The sequence below is a fragment of the Sylvia atricapilla genome, chromosome 15 (genome assembly GCF_009819655.1).
Source record: "Sylvia atricapilla isolate bSylAtr1 chromosome 15, bSylAtr1.pri, whole genome shotgun sequence".
NCBI lineage: Eukaryota > Metazoa > Chordata > Aves > Passeriformes > Sylviidae > Sylvia > Sylvia atricapilla.
The window spans coordinates 871,883-892,729 of record NC_089154.1 but is presented as its reverse complement, the minus strand read 5'-3'; the positions used below and the strand labels follow the sequence as shown (position 1 = coordinate 892,729).

At 45.0% G+C, this 20,847-nt stretch overlaps 1 protein-coding gene and 1 non-coding gene across 2 annotated transcripts; one reads left to right on the top strand and one right to left on the bottom strand.

Annotated features, from left to right (window-relative positions):
• The first annotated feature begins 9,147 nt into the window (after window positions 1-9,147).
• Window positions 9,148-9,229, top strand: TRNAL-UAG (transfer RNA leucine (anticodon UAG)). Its single transcript has one exon. It is a non-coding gene; the product is annotated as a tRNA-Leu (tRNA).
• Window positions 9,230-10,202: 973 nt separating this feature from the next.
• LOC136367842 (putative short-chain dehydrogenase/reductase family 42E member 2) lies at window positions 10,203-20,517 on the bottom strand. Its single transcript, XM_066329656.1, is given in 11 exon segments — window positions 10,203-10,915; window positions 11,492-11,565; window positions 12,230-12,293; window positions 12,962-13,027; window positions 14,009-14,146; window positions 15,314-15,396; window positions 16,748-16,823; window positions 17,794-17,912; window positions 18,520-18,577; window positions 19,534-19,629; window positions 20,176-20,517. Coding segments are annotated over 11 exon segments (1,365 nt in total). The 3' UTR covers window positions 10,203-10,666.
• Window positions 20,518-20,847: the final 330 nt, after the last annotated feature.

Below are 20,847 nucleotides of genomic sequence, written 5' to 3'. Positions count from 1 at the left end.
CATGACACTGATGTCAGCACACTGGCAGAAAAGAAATATATTTGCATCAGGCTCTGTAAAAGCAATCCTCAAGTACCTACACGTAGTTTTGAACACCTTTGCTAGAGCTGCTGAAAAGAAGCATTTGGGTTTTAAACTGCTACAGGGCTGAGAAGATATGAGCTTAGTATTATTCTATCCTTGGTTACCTCCTCCTCCAAATGTTTTTATTCTTCCTTACATGAAATGCTGAGTTTCACAACACCAGTCTTAGAAACTTGAGAGAGTTTCACCTCGAACACCCCAGTCAAATTTTCAAATCTTTTCAGGACAAGTCTTCTCAAGGATATTGTGTACAGATTATCAGTCAAATGAATTAGAGAGTATTATAAGAACAACATAGAAAAATTTTCCACCATCCACAAGATTTAAGTTGGCTTTTAGCTCACATACAGCCAATAGCCCACAGGCTGCTGAAAAATGAGCTGGAGGAACGATTAATGCCCTTGGAAGAGTTGGAAGATGACACACATACTCTGGAAATACTTGCATGTACAAAATAGAGGATGAGTGAGAATATTTAAAATTTAGCCCTAATGCTGGCTGAGCAACAGGATGTAATTTGAAACAGACACTTCTAAGTGTCACATTGTTTAGTTCTTCACACAATCAGCAAAATCGGGGATTTTCACACAGCTAGTCTAATAAAACAAGCACAAACTAAGGTTTTCAGTTTTGCTTTACAGTACTCAGCCCTTTGCATTTTCACTTTTCTTTCTGCACGAAACAGGAAGATGAATACACTCCTACAGAAGTATTCACAGCTGCAGACCTCACTCCCCAGTTAGTGGGGGACTGGTCACCACAGGAACAGCCTTAACATGTGGCAGCTTTCACCAGCAACGTTATCTTGTTGGTTACTGCTCTTCTGACAGGGGCAGCATTCCCACACTTCAGCCAGCACCGCAGGGAACTCCAGCACTCTCTCAGGCAGCAGCTGCTCTGGAAAACCACTGCTGGAGGAGGTCTCAGCCAGCTCACCTCACTTTGCACTGGAGCAGCTCTGGAGTGCTCACCTGCTCTTCCAGCAGAGACCACGTAGGAGCTGTGGATTCTGGAAAGGGGCAGTAGCACACAGCTGGCAGGGGAAGGTGTCCTCAGCTGCCACTGCCCTTTTTACTGAGATCATCTTATCGGTGTGCACTGAGTGCTGGAGAACCCCTAATGCCAATCACACACAGCCAGCAGCTGTCAAATGGTGCCTCAAGGATGTGACTAATCCAGGACATACCACGGCACTGGACAGCCCCATTACACTCAAGTGTTGTCCTGCACTCCCTTCTGCTCCTGCTGTCACACACATCAGCAAGCCCATGGGGTACAGGACAGTCTGAGAAGCAGCAGCAATGCGGGTTTGTGCAGCAGTGACTGCAAACATTTCATTTACACAAGTCACAGAAATCAGAATATCACCACACAAACCTGTTTCTATTTAAATCTTATGGTGTTTCTAAAAGTCTCTTGGTTTTTCTTGGAACCATATTTCTTGTAAAGTACTTGTGATGTTTACTTTGGAAGTGTATGTACCAAGAACCATCCTCACATAAAATGCTCCCTAGAACAGAATTCAATAACCACACTTTGAACTACACAAACACTGCTCTAAACCTCACAGTTTGCTTGACAAAAAGCCTTATAAAAATGCTTGAGCTTCATCCCAAGGCTTATATTCTGTGCTTTTGCATTATAGCACAGAAGTTGTACTATATAGGAACTTCCATTACTACTGCTGTCATGTTTTGATAATTTAATCTTTAATATAAATTACAGAAGCATTCCTAAGGCTAAGCAACAAGGAGAGTGAGACTCCACTGAATCAAGCCTGCCAGCCTGCATTATCACACACAACCTGTAATTTTAACTACCCACTTCAACCCACTTTGAAAATTTATTCCATTTTTTATCAACCTTGTACTATGTGATTCAAAATGCAGATAATTTAAAATACAATTCTTAATCTGCTGTAGTCTATATTAATTTTTGTTTTTCCAATGCCTGTTTGAAGTATTTTTCCTTCTCTTGCCTTTGTATCCAAGAGCCACACGACCAGGAGGGGCAGGTGAGTTGCAAGGACAACATGCAAATATGTGAACACAGATAAACAGCAGGGAAAATTCACATCACAGGTCTGTTAAAGCATGACCTGTTTCTTGTAGGTGTCTATTGTTACAAAGCACTGCTGGGTTTAGTAAGACTCTTGACCAAGGTTCTACAGTGGCTGCAGAATCTAAATCTGCCTTAATTCATCCCAAAGAACTGAGTGATAGGAATGCTCCAGCCAGCAAAAGAAGGGACAACTGGAGCATCTCCAGTTGCTTCCAATTTACTTTTTCAGCTCAGAAACAGTCCCATGCAACTCTTTAACACAGGACAGGGGTGCAGGAACTGCCCTGTAACAGAAGTCCCAGCTTGTCTTCTGGAGAAGCATTAAAGCAAGCATGAACCAGCTCTCCCTAGTATAATACTAAATCCCTTTTGGATTAATACCATATCAGTTAAAGCCATTTAACAGGATACCTATAAGAGTAACAAACACGTTTTTTCTTAAAAGAGAGGTCACCTTTGAGATTAACATTCTATTAAAGTACAGATTCAAAATTTAATGTAAGCAACTATACAGACTATGCACCTTAAAAGGTATCATCACCGTTATGAGCTACAGACTCAAAGCTACATAAACTTGTCCAGAACAACAAACTCGCTAGCTGTGTGGATGTCCTGTAGCATATTACAGAACTACTGCATTTTCCAAACATCCAACTGACCCCTACAAAGCAAATGTCTATTCTCATCTGCCCAACACACTGCAAGAAAACAGGTTCAGTGAGTCTAGATAAGAGCTGTGACAAAAAACAAGATTAAAAAACCCCAGACATATCTCCACTCACTGTCTCTCTTTGAAAACCTTGTCTTGCCAAAGACAGATTTCTAATGAGAAGCCTTTAACACCCTCCAGGCCCCTTCCAGTGTATCACTACTGCAAAACACCATGGCACAAATCTCATTCAGTTTGCCTGCAAGCACAGCTGAGATAATCATTGTATTAGTCTGAGTGTTAGAGAGCAACAATGCAAAATTCATGAAGCAAAGGGGTGAGTTCAGCTGCACCAGCTCATAGTAAGAAGCATTTGAGACAAAACCCTGTGCAAGGAAACACAGCATGGCTCCAAATAACAAACAGCTTTTAGGGCTGCAGGCAGTGAGGCACAAGAACTGCCTTTCCGAGTAAGTCCACCCTGCTGCCAAATACGCAAATAAACACTACGCTAAGAGTATCCAACACACAGGGGCTGAAAAGGACAGAAAAAGAACGTCCAGGATAACTTTAAAATATCCTTCCATTGCCATTAATAGACCTGTTACTTCAACCGGCCTTAAATACTCTGCACAATTACCTATCGCTGACTTTTTGTAAGCATTTGCTCAGTACCCCGCGTTGTTAACTAACTCCATTCTTTATGCGCATGGAGGTATTTGAAGAATTCTCCAAACACGAGCCGTCCCGGAGCAGTCCCAAGCGGTCAGGGCGGACTCAGCCGCGGCCAGCCCCGCACACAGCAGCTGCTCCACGGTCACAGACAGCACCCGGCACGCTTCAACAGCGGAGGCACCAAATTACTCGCACTGTGCTGGAAACATAAATGGACGAAGCGCCAATCTTCAGGCGCGGGCGCAGCTCTGCTGCCCAATATCACAGATCAGGTTATTTTGGGGCCCGCACAGAAGCTTGCCCGCCGGCCTTTCGCAGCCTCTGACCACCCCACTCACCATCATTTTCCGCAATTAAAAACGCCCTTCCCGCCGCGGGCGGCGCTGAGGCAGCTCCCCACCGCCGGCTCCGGCCCCGCGCCGCCACGGCACCTACCGGCTTAGGAGAGCCCGGCTCCGCCGCGCAGCCCGGCGCCGAGGAACCCCACAAACTGCAGCCCCGGGCCGCCGAGGGAGAGCAGGCGGCGGGAGGAGAGGCCGCCCCGCCGCGGGCAGGGAGGAGCCGGGCAGGGAGGAGAGGCCGCCCCGCCGAGGGCAGGGAGGAGCCGGGCAGGGAGGAGAGGCCGCCCCGCCGAGGGCAGGGAGGAGCCGGGCAGGGAGGAGAGGCCGCCCCGCCGAGGGCAGGGAGGAGAGGCCGCCCCGCCGAGGGCAGGGAGGAGCCGGGCAGGGAGGAGCCGGGCAGGGAGGAGAAGCCGCCCCGCCGAGGGCAGGGAGGAGCCGGGCAGGGAGGAGCGGCCGCCCCGCCGAGGGCAGGGAGGAGCCGGGCAGGGAGGAGAGGCCGCCCCGCCGAGGGCAGGGAGGAGCCGGGCAGGGAGGAGAGGCCGCCCCGCCGAGGGCAGGGAGGAGCCGGGCAGGGAGGAGAGGCCGCCCCGCCGAGGGCAGGGAGGAGCCGGGCAGGGAGGAGCCGGGCAGGGAGGAGAGGCCGCCCCGCCGAGGGCAGGGAGGAGCCGGGCAGGGAGGAGAGGCCGCCCCGCCGAGGGCAGGGAGGAGCCGGGCAGGGAGGAGAGGCCGCCCCGCCGAGGGCAGGGAGGAGCCGGGCAGGGAGGAGAGGCCGCCCCGCCGAGGGCAGGGAGGAGAGGCCGCCCCGCCGAGGGCAGGGAGGAGCCGGGCAGGGAGGAGCCGGGCAGGGAGGAGAAGCCGCCCCGCCGAGGGCAGGGAGGAGCCGGGCAGGGAGGAGCGGCCGCCCCGCCGAGGGCAGGGAGGAGCCGGGCAGGGAGGAGCCGGGCAGGGAGGAGAAGCCGCCCCGCCGAGGGCAGGGAGGAGCCGGGCAGGGAGGAGCCGGGCAGGGAGGAGAAGCCGCCCCGCCGAGGGCAGGGAGGAGCGGCCGCCCCGCCGAGGGCAGGGAGGAGCCGGGAAGGGAGGAGAAGCCGCCCCGCCGAGGGCACGGAGGAGCCGGGCAGGGAGGAGCCGGGCAGGGAGGAGCCGGGCAGGGAGGAGAGGCCGCCCCGCCGAGGGCACGGAGGAGCCGGGCAGGGAGGAGCCGGGCAGGGAGGAGCCGGGCAGGGAGGAGAGGCCGCCCCGCCGAGGGCACGGAGGAGCCGGGCAGCGGGGCCGCCCCTCACCGCCCGGGCCGGGCACCGCCTCCGCTCCCTCAGCGGCCCCCGGGGCACAGCCCCGCCTCACAGCCCAGCGCCGCCGGGAGCTGCCGGATGCTTTATTCCTGTCACAAAGCCGACAGAAATCTGAGCAGAGCCCCCATGTAACACCGTTAGCTGTCAGCGGTGAGGGAAGCCCGGGGCCGGTGGGGACGGGAAGGACAGCGGGTGTGCAGGTCTCCTGAGCGCTGCGCACAGCACGGCCGCTCAAGTTTCCTTTCGTTTCTGTTCCAGTTGGGTGTGGGGCTGAAAGCAGGGGATGTCTGGGGAAGGTGCTCCCATGGGAAGCACCCACTGCACGGCAGCTCCCCGAAGATCCCGAGCTAAGGCACAGGGAGCAGACGTGGGCAACCACGAGGCCTGCCTGCGCTTCAGGTTGGTCTTCTCCAGCTAAATTAAACTGCTCTATTGCACTTTTCTCCGTAAGAAATGGCAGTGTTAGGCACCACATTTCACGTTCTAAAGACCGCGTTTCCTCAAAGCACCGACATTTGCATTTTTCCTAAAACACTGGCTTTCTCGGTTGAAAATGCCCATGTTTAAGCTTTTCCTCAAGCCAGAATTTGTGGAAAATTTAAACAAAACTCCTTATCCTTTTATGAGTTACATGGAAATGAATGTAAATAGGTTCTGGCTTAATTGTATTACTTGGCATCCTGCAAAGAGTCTGCCTTTTTTACTGCTGTTCAATCCCTTATTCATGTAATTAATCCTCATTAGTGCTTTTTACCATGAGTAGGGGTTGCAGAACTGAGACTGGAAGATGTGAGTACGTCCTTCATGACAGATGGATGGTCTCTTGCAGCACTACAGACAGAAAAATGCACAATCCTTGGTGCTCTCCGAAGAGAGCAGAAAAACACTGCTGCTGAGATAATCTTCAGGGGGAAGATTACTAGTATTTAATTAAAAACACACAGAGCAGATGCTCTGACTCTCTGCCAGGAAAACACGCTATTACTTACATAAATTAAACTGTGTCTCAGCATGGAGACCGGAGGGAGCAGCACACGTGTGCAGGAACACCACCTGCAGTTTGAGAGTACCTGTAATTTTGTCACCAATTTCCAGCACCATGCTGAGACTGCAGCCCTGGTTTGATAATGTCAAGCAGACGCTTGACTAAGCCCCTGCTTAATGCTGCTTCTAAAGGGCACATTTTTTCTCATATTTGTTTAAACTGAAATACATTTGCAACATTAGTGATCGTGCAGAAAAGCTCTTGAGGTTCTATTCATCTCCCAGATGCACATCACTGTGGTAAATACCAGCAGTTATCAATAACTGAGCACTTTTGACCCATGAGCACCAGAACCTGCATCTCCTCATTTCTCACTCTGCTGTCAGCCCAGCTGAGCACCCTGAGGAGAGCAGCACACGGCAGGGCTGATGATGGGACACTTCATGGCAGGGCCTGGGAAGAGCACAGACTCATCAAATGAATTCTGAAGGCCTAGTAGAAGGTTATGTCTGGTTATCACTGTGTGAAAATGTGTTGATAATAGTTAAAAAATCACCTGCCATGGCAGGCTACTGATAATGGTGGAATACTGTAAGTGGTGTGATACATGAGCACAACTGAACACGTCATGAGAGTAGCTCGTTTTAAACTCAGGCAAATCACGGGATCATTAAAGTTGCAAAAGACCTCCAAGGTCAAGAGCAACCTTTTATTGAACCCACCATACCTGCTAGAGCGTATCACAAAGTGCCACGTCTACTTTTTTGAACACTTCTAGAGATGGTGACTCCACCACTTCCCTAGACAACTTGTTCCAATGCTTAACCAACTCTTTCAGTGAAGAAATTTTTCCTAATATCCAACCTCAATCCCCCCAATTTAGCTTGAGGCGATTTCCTTTTGCCTTGTTACTTGGGAGGAGAGATTGGTCTCCATGTTGCCACAACCTCCTTTCAGGGAGTTGCAGAGAGCCTCTTTTTCTCAAGGCTGAACACCCCCAGCTCCCTCAGCTGCTCCTCATAGGATTTACCCTCTAAACCCTTCACCAGCTCCGTTGCCTTTCTCTGGACACAAAATACTCAGCATCATTTTGGACTAAAAGGAACCTCAGGGCTGCCTTGTACCATAAATCCTCATGGAGAACATTCAGCTCTATGAGGAACATAGGTTATGCCTTCTCAAGCTACACATTTCTCATGCTTTTAGATAAGTCAGCTCTGCTACCCTGGTGGCAAGAGTGTACTTATTCCCAGGTTTAAGCCTGGAGCTTCTCTTCTATTCTCTATAATATTTTCTTAAAAGCACAAGCAGTGATGATGAAAAACTAAACATGTTGAAATCAGGCATTGGACGAGACATACTGTATTTTCTACTTTTAGTTTTCTATTTATACATTATGTGATATATCCTTTACACTTAAAGAGTCACCTTTTTGTTTTTTTGAAAATAGTAAAAGTTAAATTTGAAATGGCAACCTAGGAAATCAGTGACATGCAAGTATAATATGTTGTTCTTCCATTGAGTATGTTCAGTACTGCATGTATTTTTTTTTCCAAGAGCCTTATACCTTGTAAAGTTTCAGTATGCTCATTTTAAATAAGGTTTCCTTTAGAAATTGTTCTAGGGAACTGTGATTTTTGAAAGGAAAAAGGAAAGGACACCTCGTATGATATTAACTTTCAGAGCAATTTTATTCTGCATTCATTTAAATTTGCAGATTTAAAAATTGCTTTTAAATCAATCAATTTCCTGACAATTTGTGCTGTCATACTCCTCTGACAATCTGGTCTTACAAAGTAAATCCAGATGGTCATAAACCTCACTCCAGTCATATGGGAGGTGCATGTAACACACATAAATAAAACTTCCTGGAGCACCAATGCATGACTTTCTATGCAATGGTGGACATCAATTCTCCATATTGTTTTAATTGCATTACATTTAGTCTTGATATTTTTAGTTCTGCCCACAAAGTAATAATACAAATTTCTCCTGCAGGCCTCCCAGAACATGAGAATTTGTCTTTCTACTCACCAGTGACCAAATCCGGCTGTGGTTGCCAAAGCCAGCTGTCTCCTTGGGGTGGACAGGGAAAGGCCCTGCTCACACTGTGCCTGAGCTCAGCAGCAGGTGAGCGCGGCACCGACGTGGCCGGACAACAATCTGTGCACAGATAGCCCCGACCCTCAGCTGCCGGCCAGATAAAGGCGGCGGGGCCGTCCCGTGTTGGGTGGGAATGGCTCAGCTGAGGACACACTGCGATGCCAAGTGTGCAGCTGCCGGGGAAGGTCGCTGGGCTCGCAGCGGGCTGGCAGCGCTCGGGCAGCACGTGTGCTCTGGTGGGCCGGAGGCGACTGCAGCGGACGGGAAGGCAGGTGGGTGCCTGACTCGGGGCAGGACGGACCCTCCTCCTGGCCAGGAGCTGTGTGCGCATCTGCTGTCGCGGCTGCGAAGGCACCGGCCAACGGCCGGCTCGACCCTCCGTGACCGCGGCACGGCCATCGCTGGGGTTGCGGATTCGCGCAGGCGGGCGGAAGCCCTTCGGAGGACCGGCTGGAGCCGATCCACCACAACCGCGACCGCTGTGCGGCATAGACCGCAGGTTTATAGCGCCTTGCCGAGGTGCCGGCCCGGGCCTGCCGCATATGAAGCGCCCCGAGGCGCAGCCCGACGGCCGGACCCTGGGCAGGAGAAGGGGCCGAGGGCTAAGGTCCGGCCGAGGGCGGGAGAGGGAGCCGGAGCTCGCTGCGAGCCCGGCCGCCGGCCGCCGCTCCGCCTGAGCGCGGGGCCACGTGCGCGGCCGGCGCCGGGCGCGGGGCAGCGGCGCCACCTGCCGGCCGGGGGCGGGCACTGCGCTGGGCCGGGCCCGGCGGCGCCGCCGCAGCCGCGGGCTCCGAGAGCGCGGAGCCCGGGCCGGCGGCAGCGGCGGCGTTGGCGGGGCGCGGCGGGCGCCGCAGGAGGTGTGGTACCGCGGACATGGGCGGGCAGTGTGCGCGGATGGAAAGAAAGAACGGCGGCGCTGCGTCCGTCAAAGAGGCCTGGCGGGCGGCTGAGCAGCCAGGCGGTAGCGTGGCCGAGTGGTCTAAGGCGCTGGATTTAGGCTCCAGTCATTTCGATGGCGTGGGTTCGAATCCCACCGCTGCCAAGCTGTTTTGTCCCCGCCGCGGCGGCCCCTTTTCGGCACCCGCGCGGCAGGAGCCGGGGGGCCCCGGGGCGGGCACCGAGTGAGCGCCGCTGCCTGGGCTGGGCGCGGCTCCCCGAGGGGCCCGGGGTGTTTGGCCTTGTCGGTCACAGTCGCTAATATCAATATTAGAAAACTGTGATATGAACTAGGGGAAAAGATAACACTGTAATTTTCAGGGGTCCTACGTTTCGGGGCCGCTTTTGGGTTACAGCACCCCGACCCGCGGGCCTGGCACCTGGGTTTTGCGGCCTGCCCCGGGCTGAGGGGAGGTGCCGCCCCCTTTCCAGAATTCTCAAATCCATCCGTGATTATTTCCCTCCAGCTCTCATCCCTAGTCCTTTCCCGAGCTCTCTACTGTTCGCATCTTGCTGTTGGTTGTTCCCTCTCCATGTTACAGGTTGGAAAGATGCAGGTGAGGAAGGAAATTTCTCTGATGAATTCCCACCGTGAGTGGTGGATGGGAAGGAGCTGGAGCCTCCTGGACCGTGCTTTAGGTCCATTTTCGTGAACAGTAACGTGAAAAGCACATTGTTCACTTTAGCTGCTGCAGGGATTTGCTCCATACAACTGCTGTAGCTCAGAAATTTAGTGCCAAAGAGACTCACGCTTTAAGTTCAGCTGAGGAGCAACTGAACTGTGTTAGTTGTTGCCTTAAGTACAGGAGGTGAAGGAAGCTGTACAAAGATCTGTGCAAACCATAGCAGCAGATTCTTCTACTGTGACATAAATACAATTAACGTAACTTACTTTGTAACTTGCAATTTAACTACAATACCTAGTTTTGACCCGTGAAAAACCCTACCAGCAGGTACCTGCAGCTCTGCACCAGGGGCAGGGCAGGGAGCAGTTCTGGGAGATTGTGCAGACACAGCACGGACTTCAGCAATGTTTCAAGTACACTTTTATTTTCCCTCAGATGTGGTGCTAGAGCTAATTCATGAAATCACAGAATGTGAAGTCTCCCTAGGCTTGGTGTGTGTTATTTGCAGTAATTGTTCTGTCTGTGCCTTTGATTGTTCCTCTGTTCCCCAAGGTAGTGAGCCATGACAGAAGCTGTGGTCAGTCTTTCTCCTTATCTTCACCATTTTTCTTTCCCGGATGAAGCACTGCAGGCTGTCTGCAGCTCTTGTTCTTTCTGAAGGTTCTCATTTATTTTAGCAATCAATTTGGAAAGTTGTTATGGTTTGAAATAGAGGCAAAAATCTTGACTCTGCTTGTGTTTTGGTGATTTGGCAATTATTGTTTACTGGATTTTAATTCTCAGGTCCAGCCACTCATCTATCATGATTTTGTTTGTAAATCTAAAAGGAGCTGCCTGTTTGTTGCACTGTGCCAGTAACTATTGTGGAGGTTAGAATGATCTGGGTAACAATGCTGTGACCATGCAGTTTATGCAGGTCAGTGATGTCTTGCTTTAAAGAAACGGAAAACTGAAAGGCTAGCAAGTTTTAAAGAAAGAAAAATCAAAATTAAAGTAACAATTAAAATAAGCAAAACTTTGAGGAGGAGTTGATAATTCGAGGGTTGTGGTCTGGATTTAATGTAGTGGTCCACAGAATCAGCAAAGTCAAACTTCCGTGGGCGGTACCCAAGTTGAGCTCGTGCCTTGTCTATTCGAAATGTGTGAGTGACAGAAATGTTCTGTACCTACAGGGCAAAAGAGACAACATACAAAGGCAGGACTACACAGGCAACTGGAACAAACTGTAAATGGTAGCAAAGTCAGAGTTAAAGGAAATGTAAAATACAAACCCCCTCCAACATTATATCAGTGTCCTATGAGTGTTGCATACATTATTTTTAAGATTTTCCCCTCAGAGATTCTTGAAAGCGCAAAGAGACATTAAAAAAGGCAAAGTAGAATCTGTAAACCTCCACAAAAGATGTTTTGCAATTTTTCTCTTGCTAAGGTACTCAAAGAGGCAGATCTAAGCCATCTTGTAGTGCCTAAAGGCCCAGCCAAGTCATATAGGATATTGGCCCTTGAAAGAGAGGAGCTGAAGAAGCCTCTCCCATATTGCAAGCTTTAGGTCTTTTCTAAAATCGTGGCAACCAAGCACAATATATTGCCTAAATTGTGCACAATGCATGTATTTGCCCTGGAAACTGGAGGCTGAAGTAGCACTGGGTGGAATTTACTTTCTACTGAGTTAAAATCTCCCTCGTAATTAACATGTATGAATCCCATGGGAATTAAGGAAAGTTTATAAATACAGACTTTACCTCATTTCTGGTCAGCAGTGGGGGCAGGTCAACAACTGGTCTCAGAATCGAATGAAGGTGTTCCATGAATGTGGCTGCATAACAAAAGATTTCGACTTGAGGTAAGAACAGAGAATTGCATTGCCATTGTGATTGTGCCATATCTCACACTGTAAATGCTCATAAAGGATAATCACAGACCTGAGAGCTCAGGGTACCATTACTAACACCATCAGCACTACTCGCTCACAAGGGGCTGGATTTAATCCTAATTATTGTGCTTGTGGGAAAAGGATTTGGGAAAGGGAGAAGGTTGGGCACAGATCAAGTGAAAAGGTCACGAGGCTTCATAAAAAATATGGCAACGGAGAACTCTGTTGGATTCTGTCTGAGCTGCACTGGGGGGTTGATTCTGGAGAGAGCAAGACAAATACCTGTGCAGCAAAGCAGATACTCTTCATCCTATTTCATAAAGTCATGGAGTTTTGCATTTAACTTTTTGTATCATTAACTCCCCGAAGTTATACATCTGTTAAGTCCTACATAAAACTTGTTTTAGTGGGACTTGAGTAAGAGATCATTCTGGCTTCAATATACTGCACAGAGGTGAACTTTACACTGCTGAACACTAGGTGAGCACACAGCATATTATTTTTATACATGAAGATGAAAATGATGGGCAAATAAAACAATATTATATTACAGTTAGGAATGAGGGTAGCATGAACAGGAAAGAGAAATGTTGATAAAATATTTTACCTGATGCATAAACTAAGCAAGTAGGAATACGTATCCATGGCTTACTGCAACCTAATCTTTCAAACTGGAAAAGATTTAAAAACAATGAAAAACTCCAGAAACTTCAAACAAGTTTTAAAGTTTCAATGTAGACGATATTTATGGAACTATTTACTGTTAAATTTTTCTGTTAAAGCAGAAAAATTTATCATGGCCCTTAGTATTCACTATTTTTTATTTTTAAGGAGATGCCAGTTAAATGTCACCCACAGACATGATGTCATTTTCGTACCTTAAAAGTAGGAAGGAAATTACAATAATTAATCAAAGTATCATGGTGTGCTGAAACCTAATTTAACATCATGACATGTTTATGGATTTGAGCCTATCATTGACAACAACATAGTATTTTAAAAAGAATGAACAGGTGAATATTTAAGACTTATATTTTTTGCTCACCCAAAATACCCATTATCCCCATCTGCATGTCCCAAAAATGAAGACAGTAACAGCTCAGGACAGGATGCTGGTATAGATGATCTATTGGTCTCATTGAAGACAGTTGCTTTAATGTAGTATTTTGGGTGGGCTTTGTTAGATTGAAATCCAAGCAGGAATTAAACCCATATTCAGAGAGTTCCATGTGGAACCTTCACACCCAAAGCAAACGTACAAAATGTAGCATGCACACAAAAGCTGAAGTTGCATACAGTTAAATAAAGGAATGTACTTGGAGATCAGTATTGCACGTACAAGTGGAGTTAACCATTCAAAAAGGTTGGATTTTTCGCCATCATGAATGAAATACACCTGGCCACTCTGTTAAAGAGGTAGAGAAGAGACAAGTCAGTAAAAATAATACTGAATGTATATTGACTTCTTTTTCTTTATCTCATTCCTTACAAATAGCTTAAAAATGATACAGCAGTATCAAATATGAGCGGATGCACATGCAAGTCACAAACTCTCTGCTTGTGTTTCACTCAGTTGCACTCTTGTGTGCCATGGAATTGGTGAACAGGTGGTTTGTGTGATTAACCTGCCTTGGAATAAATGGTTTATTACAGATGTGCCTGTTCAGAGTGGCTTTACTAACTGTGCAGAGACACCACTGGAGCTGGATCTCACTGGTGCTGCTGGCACGTGTCCACAAAAGGGTTGGACACATTCTGCTCTGGGTCTAGTCAAGGCTCACTGGAATCCAGAAGACTCCTGTGTAGCCAAGGTCTATGTTCCTGCTTTCCTTTTGCTTTTAGGGGCTTAGAAAAAGTAGTTTAATCTGCTTTGAACTTCTTTCTAATATACCCTCAGGGCAATGTTTCTAGGTGATCACAAACCGGTATTTACAAGAAGGAAAACAGTTGTAACTGTTTTGGAAAGCAATGAACCCAAATTAAATGTGCCTCTGTTGGCACATGGTATGGGAAGAACTGACCATCACAGTTCAGAATATTAAATCTGGACCTGTACAGAGGAACAGGATGAATATGCCTGAACTTCCAGTTTAATTTCCGACATAGCAAACATTCTTTACTCATCTTCCAGAAATGACAAATATTGCATTTTACAAATGTCAAGATGAAGATATTCTAACAGAACTGAATATTCCATCTCTTAACCAACACCAACAGCCAACACTGTGTCCCATCCCACATTGCTCATAGCATCATTTATCAGCTGAAAACACAGACAACGATGTAAGCTGAAGGACATTAATTACTGCAGTGGTTGCTATAGCACAGGATACGGTTGCAGGTTCCACTGTCAAATGAGATCTGTGGTGTTTTACTGTGTACTTACAGCTATGTAATTCTTCTCAGGGGTGAGAGCTTCAGCAGCTAGAATATGAGCTTGTACAAAATTCTCTACATGTATCCAGTTCATTTTAACAGTAGGGTCCCCAAACTTGAAGCTAAGTAGCCTTCTCTCAATAATCTTCTGTAGATATAAACAAATATGAAACTGTAACAAAATGGGCTTTAGAATACAACAACAACAAAAGAATCAGTTAAAAATATTCCAAGGAACTACTCATGAGAAAATGTCAAAAGATGTATTGCAGTATGTTCTGAATTTACAAAAGATACAAGTCTGTTTTAGGGATAAGTAAAATATTGTATGGAAAGGTAAGACAGAGTTCTGAGTGGATCAAAAGTATTCACTAAATTGGATCAAATTTATCAAATATCTTTGGCTAGGAAGAACTGGAAGATACACTTTGGCTGGAAGGAAAGCGTCTCAGTTTTCATTGAATAGGTAAATTTTAGAAACTGCGAAACATGACATTTGCATAATGCCTTAAAATCAGCACAAAACAAATAAGCTCAAAATAAAGTAGACATTTAAAAATATTATATTTATAAAGGGGCTAAAAAAATCTCAGATTTAACTAAAATTATATTTTCCATTCTTAAGCTTATTTACAAGATGATAAAGTATATTTTGGCTCACTCTAATATAATTTCCTACCTCAGCCACAAACCAAAAACATCCATTATGTGGTCAACTGGAATGTATTATTTCCTGAAAGCTGTGTATAACTTTATATTACACTAATACTTTTAAAATAACTGGCTTACAGGGTTCATGTTCTAAACATTATCTGTTGGCCCTGAAGTTTAAAAGCAAGTGAAAAAGAGTAAAATGTGAACACCTCAGCTGCTGCCCTTCAGTCACCTGTTGTACTAGAGGGTGCTTCCAACTCTGGAACCTGCTTCATTGAACAGTGAAAGCTGTTAATAGTTGAGACTGGAAATAAGATATTTTGCTGTATCTCTTTTCATTAATATTTAAAACCATTTGGTGTAAGTTGCATGTAAACAGACATTTGAAATATCATGGATTGGCCTGAATCTTACAGTAATCATTAAATTATAAAGCCGGATTTTCATGTGTTTGTATTAAAAAAAAAAAAGCCTTTTAAATCTACACTTTACAGATATAATGTTTGTTAAAAGAAGTTATAATATCCTCAGTAGATTATAGAATTGTTGAATTGCTACGCAATAAGATCAGTCAATTTATAATATAAAAAAGTGATGCCCGTTTCAGCTTTTTACCCATAACATAGAAAACTCTTGTGGTTAAAAAATTCAAATGACATACTGCAAGCCTTGGCAAGTGTCTCTGCTCTTCTGGTCCATAGATTCCTGGTGGGCGAAGAACACAGGTGTGGAGTATTCCACCTCCTAGAACATGGGAGGAGATCATTCTTAGGAGACCTTCACATCACTGCATTGTACCTTTCTTTGTATGAACCAGGAAGTGGCAGCCAAACTTACTCTAAATTCACTTAACTACCTTAAAAAACAATACATACCAAAAGGTGCTGCATTAGTACCTGGATATTAAGATGGGAGACTCAGAGCATGCAAAATAGCAAGATAAGATTCAGAGAAATCCTGCAAGCATAGTTGTGTTCCTAGAAAATACCAGGTATTTAAAGATCTCTTTCTAATCAGTCCCTTGTGCCTGTGCCAGAGCAGTGAATGAATGTGTTGGCTGTGGTGATGAGTTCACTGAAGTGAGCAGGTTGTTTGGAAGTATTTTGGATAGTGGAATGAAACCAACTAATCCCACACAAAATTGTTGATGGGAAGCAGTGACCTGTTAGCAGGACAAGGTAGAGCTGTAAGGTTCCCTCAACAGCAGGTGCAGCTCCCACTGGAGTGAGGTAGAAGCTCTTGACAACTTCAGTGGGATCATAAAAATCAAATCTTCCCATGTACATCACTTGGCTGTTTAATCATTTGCTAATAACTGTTCTTAATAGTACTTGTAAACATACAAAATATTCAGTCCTGCTGTGGCACAGGATCAAAATGGGATGTTTGGAACACTGACTGGTTCTAGTTCATTGACAAATGCAGAACTGTGTATTGGTCTTGAAATTAGGAGGGGCTTTGATGTGAAGAGCTGCTAAGGAAATAAAGAGGAAAAAAAACCCCTTTTCTTATTTTAAACAAAACAATTTTGTTTGGAATGGAGTTCCCATCATGGACTTTCTATCTGTTTTAGCCCTCTGCAAGTATCAAGTGAAGAGTCTTTTCTGTAAGTTGTCCACAGCTAAATTTAGCTCAGTATCACTTGGTCACATAGAATCATGTTGCAATTTACATTAATTTGTTTTGCACTGGCAGTTATAGTATCTCATGGGTGAGCTTAAGTATTCAAGTGTATAACTGGCTTCCTCAACATGGAAAACTTTGGGAAGCACTAATAAATAATTCCATGCTCTAGGCTCATGTAGCTACTTCAGATTTTAATATATAACTTGAGGGGGTGTGTGGTATGTAACAATTTAAACAGTTGCTTTTGTTTAATTTATAGTTGTCTTGTTATCTTTCATTAACATACTGAACTTACTGCTACCATGCCAAAACCTTTTACAGACATTGTGGAAACTTAAACCCAATTAAAAGTTATTTTAAAATGAAAATACTTTGTGAGAGGGAATTGGTAACTTAATTTTGGATTTTGAGGAGGAGCAAGAAGAGGAGGAGTAAATTCTACTGTGAATTCATGCTCAGATAAAAGTACCTGCTAGTGGAGATTCATTAGCTGCTAGTACCATTTGTTCTGCAATTGATTTGGTTCTGGAATAATGGTCAACGAGCTGTAGAGAAAAAGCAAATACATTTGTATCTGTTCCTAAAGTGACAGGACAGAGAGGCATCTCTTCTTCACTAGTTTTCACTTAGCAGATGGCAAAAAATACCTCAAAATACAGAAGTTGTGGGGTATTAGGTTCAGGGTAAAACACATGAATATTTCTAGGGTAAAGAAACATTTTTGTGTATGCAAATCTGGTTAATTAGTTTCAGCACACTTGAGAAGCAATAAATATATGTATGCTTTGAATGCTGCCAGGAATGTAATTGATCACTACTTTGTAATCTGGATTTCTTCTTCAGGTAACGGAACATCAAAAGCCAAGTTTTGAAGTCATTACAGTTGGTCTGAAGCATCCTGCTCACTTCCCTGTGGTGTTGTGCCAGAGAAAATGTTATTTAAAACATTATTTAAAATATTCATATTTTGTCTCCATCTCTACTTCTTGAAAGACTGTGAAGTACTTGATGGAGAGAGGAGGGACACAAAAAACAATTGTGTATGCAAAGCAGACAGAAGTACTTTTGCTTTTTAATTAAATTAGTAAATAGCTAAAGAGGTACCAAGCCATATAGCAGGTAGAATATACCTGATGTTAATGTGGCACTGTGGGAATTATTTTCCAAAAACAAGGCCTTAACATGAAACCAAAGAAATATACTTCAATGTACATAAAACTGATGTGCCAAAGTTGTGAATAGCATCTTCAAGGAGTGTAAAGAGTTTTATTTTTTCTTTCATAGAATCACAGGATGGTTTGGGTTGAAGTAGACATCAGAGACCATTTTGTTCTAACCCCCTCTTCCATGGGCAGGGACACCTCCCACTAGACCAGGTCACTCAAACTCTCATCCCACCTGCCTTTCTTGTGCCTGGATGCTTGCATCAGGCAAAGCACTGTCATAAAAACTCCAGGGTTTTTCAGAAACATGGAAGTAAACAGAGGAATTTGAAAAGAGAATACAACAAAATACCTTGTCAATTGGGAAATATGGCAAAGATTCCTCATCCCCGTCTTCAATAGGGAGCCCTCCAAACACCACGTTCACTGAGCTGGTATAGACCAGCCGAGGGATGTTTTGTTCTTTGCAAGCTGCAGCAATGTAAAAAAGTCAATCACTTTAGTGGAAAAATGTATGGGAAAAAAGTTTGTGTGACATTTTGTCCAAGAAAGAGTCAAATGTTAAAAGAGAAACTCCATTCTGTGCCTGGGTGAGTTGAAATGCAGAGCATATTTAAAGGGAAGACATCAGTGTAGAAGGAAGTGCTCTACTCCCTGTCACACCCTAAGCCGAGTGCCAGCACTGTGCCTCAGGAGAGCTCCTGCAGCCTGCTGCCCATCAGGACAGAGTGCTGCCTCAATGGCTGCCACTGCCTGTGCACAGGCTGTTAGCAAGCAGGTTAACTGCTACAAAATACACAGGGAATTGGTTTACTCCTTACAGGGATACAGACTCTGACATCAGTCAAACATGGTGTTGAAAAGCTGAAGTAGTTGAACTGCAGTGCTGGCTCTCATATCACACCTAGCAGAATTGAGCATAAACACCCCCCTCTGACGTGTTTCCTTATTTTCTGCCAACAATGTGAAGTACTTGGTAATGAATAGACTGTGCCAAATAGGCCAACTGGCTTCCTCTACATGGGATATGATGTTTGATATGCTGTACTAACACCCAGTGGCACAGTTAAATACCTACCATTAAGGATGAATCTTGTTCCATTAATGTTTACAGTTTCGATCTCTTTTTTATGCAACTAGGAAAAGAAAAAAAAAGTGCATTTTTTAGTAATAATACATATTCAATTCAATAGGGGTTGTTATAAATGTCCCCAAGTAAATATAATTTAGTGCTTGATTATTAAAAATGTCATTTAGATTGCTTTTTCAGACTTAAAGAAGTCTAATCATTATTTTTAAACTATAGCTGTGTTTTTCATGTATTTTTACAGACTAGTCTGCTTGAAGCAAAGAAAATGGTAGTGCTTCTAAAAATATATGTCCAGTTATTATATATCTTGCAGCAGTATGTTAAATATCTGTGTTTCAGTAGCACTTTAGTGACCAGTTGCCTCTAACCAGAGCAATTCAAATTATGCATTGCTCAGTGGCAAACAACTTTGAGTGAGCTGTTCTATCCAGACAGGATAGTTATTAAAGTTCCTTTTATTAAATAAAGTAAGAAAGGGGTGTGTTTGTGTGTGTTTGTAACTCTAATTATAAAATTGTGACTCAGAGTTCTACATCAACTGCATCTGTGTAGCTTTTTACTCAATAACAAACAAATGAAAGACTTGAAATATTGTTATTGTTATAATTCAGATATATGAAATAATTTATAATTTAGTAAAGGTTTTTATTCCTCCTAGTGACCTTACACCTCGGAGATCATCTGAAGGTTTAGGGAAGAATCAGGGTTTTGGAGGGAACCAGCCTCCCTTGTCCTTCCTTTTGTCTTCACAATATTTCAGAACTTTTCCATGTCATTTCCATCTCAAACACCTCCCCAGGATGCTGGTGGAACCTCTAACGGAGAGGAAATCCCTCTGCAGCAGCGTCCTTGCAACTGGCACTCCAGTTTGCACAGAGCAGTTTGCCAGAGGACCAGGGCAGTATGAAGAGATGAAATTTGTCATGCAATGTTACAGCATCGAAGTCTCTCACCCTCAGTGTGGGCAGTCACACAGAAAAAACCAAAACTATGTGGACTCACCTGCTCTATTCCTGACATTCCATATGAAGCTACGTGAAACACACAGTCAGCCCCTTCACAGGCTGCCAATATGGCACTGTAATCCCTGATATCTGTCTGTAATACATAAGAAAAGATACTTGGACATGAAATCAAAGCTGCAGGTGAGCATTTGTCATACAGTGGGTTAACACAGAGGGAATCCATATATATAATGCATACATAGAATTGTACTTGCTGTACAAGTATCCTGGGACTCAAAACAGGGCACACCTCAATATTTGCTGATAATTATGCTTTTCTTCCATAGAACCCAAAGGACTTTAAAGACATTCATTAAGGTTCAGAACAGTCCTGTGCTTGTTCTGCAGGTGGTTAAACTAAGGCCTAGATGAAGGCAAGATCCTGAGGAGTCAGGAGTGAGACTGCTCTGTGCATTACAGGTTTTGCTGGTTTCCTCATTTCAGATATACTAAAGTCCATTTACCAAAACTCATGTGGGATGTTCACACTGTTTAAAAGTGTGAAAGGTTTCATTAAAAGGTTAATGAAATTTGAAATAATTGGCAATTAGGCATTTGGATTCTGTGAAAACTAGTAAGACATTACAGAAAAAGGCGAATGAACTAACTTTGACTGTTGGGAAAATATTATTTATCATACCTCTATCCACACCACTCCATTGGGAATCACCCACAAAGGCTTATGTATGTCACACAGAACAACAGAAGCTCCTATGTTGGCAAGAGCACATCCCAGCTTGTATCCACAATAGCCACCGCCTCCTGTCACCACAGCTCTCATACTGATTTTATTGAGGTGTCTGGCACGTCTTTTCCGTCTGCCATCAGAGGTTCGGCGGTAGGGGGTTGGTGCTCCACTCATTTTTGCTTTTGTGTTAATGAAATACTGCCCGGCACTACCAGATACACGTAACAATTCCTTCTACATGGTGAAAATTGCTCCATAGCACTCCTGGATGCAGACAATTTGAGGGAGTTTCATGTTGACAAGATCTATTCACAGCAGCAAAATCTGACTTGAATGCAGCCTGTTTAAGAAAGATAAAGACAAAAGCAACCCAAAATTTACAGTCCCCAGTTTACTGCCAAGAGAGACATCTGAGAGAAGTGGTATTTCCAGCTTCTTTCTAAGTACCAGCAGCTAACATAAATTAGGAATACACTGAGTTGTTATCATTGGCAGTGCTGGAGTTGAGATAAATGAGGATTTCAGAAGGGGAGAGGGATGCCTGATCCTTATAACTTAAGAAGGTGTATCAGAGAACAAGGCTATCAAATCCCTCGCTTTCGAGGGGAACTCGAATAAAATAGC